Source organism: Protomyctophum parallelum (genome assembly GCF_964188405.1).
Source record: "Protomyctophum parallelum genome assembly, chromosome: 1".
Taxonomy (NCBI): Eukaryota; Metazoa; Chordata; class Actinopteri; order Myctophiformes; family Myctophidae; genus Protomyctophum; species Protomyctophum parallelum.
Genome location: NC_139697.1, coordinates 101,018,829 through 101,026,031, shown reverse-complemented (window position 1 = coordinate 101,026,031; position 7,203 = coordinate 101,018,829). Strand labels below are relative to the sequence as shown.

Below are 7,203 nucleotides of genomic sequence, written 5' to 3'. Positions count from 1 at the left end.
AACTACATCCCACTTTATTCCACAATGTGTTGCTGTAGATTCATAACACATTATTGATCCATGCATGTGTTTGTGTAGAGAGACCTCCAGCTGTTCTGTCCATGCAACCCAACCCAGCATTTACTGGAGAGACTGTTACGTTCACATGTGACATGGGAGAAGGAAAGCTCTGGTCTTATACAATACACAAAGATGGTGCTAACATTAAAAGATACTCTGGTCAGAATCCTTATGTATTTCAAACAACGCCACCCAGCACAACGGACAGTGGTGAATACCAGTGTACCGGTCGTCTTACAGGGAATAACCTGGTTGTGAAACAAAGTGATAAAATCACCTTGATGGTATCAGGTAAGTCATCACTTACTCACTGACATTATGTTCATGATAATAACATGACATTAATATGATGGTTCAACTATGGTTCTGTAGTACTGTAGCCATAAAGAGATGAATGTAAGGATGTGGGAAATAGGACTTGATAGTCAGCAGCGCGCATGCGTGTGTGTGTGTGTGTGTGTGTGTGTGTGTGTGTGTGTGTGTGTGTGTGTGTGTGTGTGTGTGTGTGTGTGTGTGTGTGTGTGTGTGTATGTATGTGTGTGTGTGTCTGTGTTTAAAAAAAGCACTTGTCCTAAGTTTTTATTTATTTATGAAATAAAACGTATTCATTCTTTCACAGCTTTGTGACTTTGTACCACGGAATGTGATGATGATGATGATGATGATGATGATGATGATGATGTAATGTATGATGATAAGAGCCTCACTTCACACGAGTGTCGTTTTCTTTCTCTGTCATAAACCACACAGCTAAACCAACGTCTACACTGGTATCAGACAGAACCAGTGTACTGGTATCTGACAGTGTGACTCTCACCTGTACTGTGGAAGACAGTACAGCTTCATGGACCATCTACTGGTACAGAGAGTCTACACCAGTGAAGACAGGTGGATCAACCTACACATTCACTCCCTCCAGTGTCTCAGAGAGTGGACAATACCGGTGTCGAGGAGGGAGAGGAGACCCAACATACTACACACATTACAGCAGCTCAGTTTATATCTCTGTCTCTGGTGAGTTATAAACACACTATTTCACAACTACATCCCACTTTATTCCACAATGTGTTGCTGTAGATTCATAACACATTATTGATCCATGTGTTTGTGTAGAGAGACCTCCAGCTGTTCTGTCCGTGCAACCCAACCCAGCATTTACTGGAGAGACTGTTACGTTCACATGTGACATGGGAGAAGGAAAGCTCTGGTCTTATACAATACACAAAGATGGTGCTAACATTAAAAGCTACTCTAGTCAGAATCCTTATGTATTTCAAACAACGCCACCCAGCACAACGGACAGTGGTGAATACCAGTGTACCGGTCGTCTTACAGGGAATAACCTGGTTGTGAAACAAAGTGATAAAATCACCTTGATGGTATCAGGTAAGTCATCACTTACTCACTGACATTATGTTCATGATAATAACATGACATTAATATGATGGTTTAACTATGGTTCTGTAGTACTGTAGCCATAAAGAGATGAATGTAAGGACGTGGGAAATAGGACTTGATAGTCAGCAGCTCGCGTGCGTGCGTGTGTGTGTGTGTGTGTGTGTGTGTGTGTGTGTGTGTGTGTGTGTGTGTGTGTATGTGTGGGTGTCTGTGTTTAAAAAAAACACTTTTCCTAAGTTTTTATTTATTTATGAAATAAAACGTATTCATTTTTTCACAGCGTTGTCTTTGTACCACGGAATGTGATGATGATGATGATGTAATGTATGATGATAAGAGCCTCACTTCACACGAGTGTCGTTTTCTTTCTCTGTCATAAACCACACAGCTAAACCAACGTCTACACTGGTATCAGACAGAACCAGTGTACAGGTATCTGACAGTGTGACTCTCACCTGTACTGTGGAAGACAGTACAGCTTCATGGACCATCTACTGGTACAGAGAGTCTACACCAGTGAAGACAGGTGGATCAACCTACACATTCACTCCCTCCAGTGTCTCAGAGAGTGGACAATACCGGTGTCGAGGAGGGAGAGGAGACCCAACATACTACACACATTACAGCAGCTCAGTTTATATCTCTGGTGAGTTATAAACACACTATTTCACAACTACATCCCACTTTATTACACAATGTGTTGCTGTAGATTCATAACACATTATTGATCCATGCATGTGTTTGTGTAGAGAGACCTCCAGCTGTTCTGTCCGTGCAACCCAACCCAGCATTTACTGGAGAGACTGTTACGTTCACATGTGACATGAGAGAAGGAATGCTCTGGTCTTATACAATATACAAAGATGGTGCTAACATTGACGGATACTCTCGTCAGAATCCTTACGTATTTCAAACAACGCCAGCCAGCACAACGGACAGTGGTGATTTTCACTTTACTCGGGCCCTCTTGACTTCGATAGGACCGAAGTAGTCCAAGCCAGTGTGGGTAAAGGGGGGCAGGTCAGGTGTTATTCGATTTAGAGGCAGGTCTGCCATATTTTGCTGTAGAGCAGTGCCATGCCATCGCCTGCAGAGCACACACTCACGGGTTATCTTTCTTGCAGCAGAATTGGCTTTGATGATCCAGTACTTGGTTCGGAGTTTGGAGAGCATCTGATTTCTACCACAATGACCCACCAGGATGTGAATGTGGTTCAACAGTAGTCTTGAGAAGTGATGGTCATTGGGTAGGATAGCCGGATGTTCCGTAGCCTCTGGCATCGCCAACTTACTTAACCTGCCTCCAACCTCAGGATTCCATTTTGGAGGACAGGGTCAAGTTTGTAGATCCTACTGCTCCTTTTCACAGTTTGGCCCTTTTCCAAGGAAGTCATCTCATCTCGGAATGATCGTAGTTGGATGTAGGATATGAGTGACTCTTTAGCCTCAGCAAGATCTTTCACCGACAGTTCAGGAAAGTCTGATTTTATTGATGTGTGCAGAGTGTGACCTGCTGCTTTCTTCTGACGGCACAAGTGTCTCAGAGTCGTTTTGAATTTCAAGAGCCAGGCTGCTGATCGGATTAATCTGTCCCATGATGAGAAGTGCTCAATAAAGCGACTCAAAGGACATTGATTCTGTAGAGCAGATGTAGCGAAAGTCACAGCCGTTTTCTTGATCTCTGGGTCACTGTCGGAGAGTACTAGTGGTATACTTCAGGAAGTGTCGGCCATTCTGATTCAGGTTGCATCAGGAAGTCTGATCCTTTCAGCCAGCATCCATCCCTAAGGAAAGCGTTTGCTCGCATACCTCTTGATGCACTGTCTGCCGGATTGATTGCCGTCTTTATGTGGCGCCACTGGGATTTGTGTGATAGGTCTCGAATAGTTGATACTCGGTTAGCCACATAGGTCTGAAATCTCTGGGTGTCGTTTAAGATGTATTTCAGGACCGAGGTGCTGTCTTTCCAGAAGACAGAATCTGTTATCGAATCGAGCTCTCTCCTTAGCATCCTGTCCATCTGTGCAGCAAGGACAGCAGCTGCAAGTTCGAGTCTCGGTATAGTCACCACTTTCAGAGGTGCAACTCTTGCTTTCCCTATGACAAAAGCAATGTGAGTTAGTCCGCTGTTGCTGGTCAGTTTAAGCCAGGTAACTGACGGTGCCGTAGCCCCGCTCACTCGCATCACAGAAGTGGTGCAGTTGTGCATTTGAGGTTTCGAAGTTTGGTGGCTTAAGGCATCTCTGGACTCTAAGGTCCGAAATCAGGTTGAGCTCTTTAAGCCAGTCTTTCCATTTCTCTGCGAAATCACATGGAATCTCCTCATCCCAGCCACAGTTCAGTTTGCAGAGCTCTTGTAGTATCGCTTTCCCTCTCAGCATGACTGGTGCTAGTAACCCAAGAGGGTCGTAAACAGAGTTCAGCACTGACAGGATACTTCTGCGGGTGAGTGACTGTTGTTTCGGAGTGATTATAAAGAAGAATGTGTCTGACTCTATGTCCCATCGCATGCCTAGTGCTCTCGCTACAGGCAGTTTGTCCGTGTCGAGGTCTAGATTTTTCACTTCCTTAGCCCTTTCTTCTGCTGGTACTGAAGTGAGGACAGAACGACTGTTACTGGTCCATTTGGTGAGTCTGAATCCACCAGTAGCACATCCTACTTTCAACTCCTTTACCAGACAGATCGCTCGTTTCTCATTTGGGACCAATTTGAGTCATCCACATAAAAGTTCTGCCGAATGGTGTTAAGAACTTCGGCGCCATACTTTCCTTCATTATCATCAGCCGTCTGTTTCAGTGCGAAATTGGCACAGCTAGGTGACGATACAGCTCCGAAGAGATGGGAGGTCATTCGGTACTCTGCCAGTGGCTCATTGGTGTTACCTCCAGGCCACCACAGGAATCTTAGGAAGTCCACATCATTCTCGGGTATTTTTACTTGATGGAACATTCCTTCGATGTCCGCCATTACTGCCGCTGGTTCCTGTCGGAATTGAAGGAGTACACCCAACAAGGTGTTACCTAAGGTCAGGACCTTGCAGCAGTTTGGCATTCAAATAAGTCCCCTGAAAGGACGAAGTACAGTCAAATACCACCCGGATTGTCTTTTTCCTTTTGTGATAGACCCCGTGGTGGGGAATGTACCACAATCTTCCATCATTCCGGAGGAGCTCTTCTTCTGGGACTCTTTCTGCATGTCTCTTTCATCAGGACGTCGTTCATGAAGGTGACGTAATCGTTGCGAAAGGTCTCATCGTTCTTAAATCTCTGCCTGTGACTTGTGGTTCTTTGCTCTGCCACCTTCCTGTTGTTCAGCACGCAGATGTTGTCATGACGGAAGGGGAGTCGTATGACATAGTGACCTTCTTTCATCGTGATGGAGTCATTGACCACTTTTAGGATCAAATAATTGCTCTTGCTTCTCATTGTAAGCCAGCTCTGAAAAGTCCTGTTTATATTGTTTAACAAGAAGCTCTTCAAGTTTGGCTACAGAAATTCAGTTTGAAGTTATCCGTGGTCGACCATGCTCATCTGCTGGAGTGGTGCTGCTAAGAGGTCCATTTACAGTCCAGCCCAGGTGTGTCAGAACCACATAGGGCCCGTCACTTTGACTGTTAATGACTCTCAACGGCTCTATTGCCTTCGGGACATGTGCTCCAATCAATAGAGCTACTTCTGCTCTGATGGAGTTCAGTTGGACGTCCTTCAGGTAAGGCCACGCCTCCAAGTCCGCTTGTATGGGGATGTTTTCCTGACTAACGGGTATGGCATTCTGAGTGAAGACCTCTGGGAGTTCAATGAAGCTGCTTCCATCTAGGCTGCATACTTCCAGTCCAGTCATAGTATAGGTTTTCACTGGTTTCTCTTGACCCATTGTTTTAAGAAGGAGCTCTGTTCTTCTTCCTCTAATAGACAACTGTTCCATTAGTTTCTCCGTACAAAAGTTTGCGTTGCTTCCGGGATCCAGAAACGCATATGTTTCAATAACACAGCTTATTAGCCTTTACCTTCACAGGTACAACTGCCAACTTGTATTCTGTAGTTCCGGCCCCCGTATGCTCCGTAGACACCATAGTAGTTGGCATCCTTCTTGGTTGTCATGTCTGCTGGAGAGAATTTCTCGTTGTGCAAGACAGTAGGGTGTTTCTTCTCACAAAGGTGACAAGTGAGACGTTTCTTGCAAAAGCCCTGTTCACCGTTGTGGTGTCCGTTATTCTGTTTCCTTTTTCATTGGAGATCATGTCCATTTCGGTCTTTTCCACAACAGGCGTAACCGCAGTCACGAAACTGCTGGACTTCGTATAGGGCAAGTCTATTTTGGGGTTTCTTGCCCTTGTACTTCCAACATCATCTTTAATTTCTCCAAAGACAGGATCCAGAATGATCTTGGCCTGTTTTTCAATAAACTCAATCAGGTCATGTTACATGGCAAGTCCAGCTCTGTCATGTATGTAAGATCTCTGACTGCATTACCACAGCTCCTTAGGTAAAGCGCATAGCTGTTTAGGGCCTTTCCATCATCTGACTTTATTGGATTCCAGGTTAAGGCCTATTCAATGTATGCAGTGGTTATTTTTAAATCATTGCCAAAGTGATGTTTAAGTAGGTTTTTGGCCTCTGGATAGCCTGTTGCAGCACTCAAATGCAAACAGCTTCGTACCAATTCCTTTGGCTGTCCGACTGTATACTGTTCCAGGAAGTACAGTCGATCCTCATTACTTTCAGTTCTGTTCTCAATATTATGCTTAAAGGCTTGCATAAATTGTCGGTAGGCAAGGTGATCACCATCAAACACCGGGACCTCTCTTCCTGGCAGTGAGGCCAGCCTCTGCTGTGCCATAAACAAATCAGCCATGGGTCTGTCTGTCTTTGCAGAATAGCTGTGAGGTCACGTTTAGAGAGACAGCGAAATCCATTCACGACTGACGACGTAGGTTGTGACTGAATCATTTTGCGTCGCGACCTATATTATTTTCCGTCGCGGCAGAACGGGACTCGTCGCGGCTATATCTACCCGTTTGCGACGTAATAGGTTGACTTATTTTCCGTCGCGGCAGAACGGGACTCGTCACGGCTATATCTACCCGTTTGCGACGTAATAGGTTGACTATTATTTTCCGTCGCGGCAGAACGGGACTCGTCGCGGCTATATCTACCCGTTTGCGACGTAATAGGTTGACTTTGGTATATTTGCGGTGGTATTGCCGCGTGCCCGGAGCCCGGCACGTGCGCCTCGCCGGTCCGATTCCGTGGAGCTCTCCGCCGTCTCCAGGCGAGCCTGAGTGGTTCTCTGGGGTTCCAGCAGGCCTTTTTCCGCGCGCATCGTGCCCGGGGAACGGCCCACGCGCCCGGGCCTGGCACCACCGCGTGCACCTTGCCGGTCCGGTTCCGTGGAGCCCTTCGCCGTCCCCAGGCGACCATGCGTTCCAGAGCTGTCACCTCTTTTGCCCACCGAAAATAGCAGATCTACCAGCTTCTGTGGACCCCTGGGGGGGTCCCCGTGGACCCTTGGGGATCACGGTAGTCCACGGGGGTCCGTCTGTGTGTGTGTGTGTGTGTGTGTGTGTGTGTGTGTGTGTGTGTGTGTGTCGCACGCATGCGAACTTCGTGACAGTGGTGCATTACATTGTATTTTGATTTGAAATAAATAATAAATTATTATTAACGAAAAACATCTAATACTATTTTAAATTGGTCTAGTGAAGTTAGTATCAGAAGCAGCAACCATGCAGAGCTATACCAATC

General features: G+C 45.9%; 1 protein-coding gene across 1 annotated transcript in view; it reads left to right on the top strand.

Moving 5' to 3' along the window:
- LOC310856168 (matrix metalloproteinase-14-like) overlaps positions 1-6,277 on the top strand; it is a gene marked incomplete at both ends in the record, with an annotated part of 32,605 nt that extends 26,328 nt beyond the window's left edge. The window contains one exon of the mRNA XM_083761415.1: positions 6,231-6,277. Within this exon, the coding sequence (XP_083617541.1) occupies positions 6,231-6,277 (47 nt within the window). The remainder of the gene's footprint in view (positions 1-6,230) is intronic.
- Between the last annotated feature and the right edge of the window lie 926 nt (positions 6,278-7,203).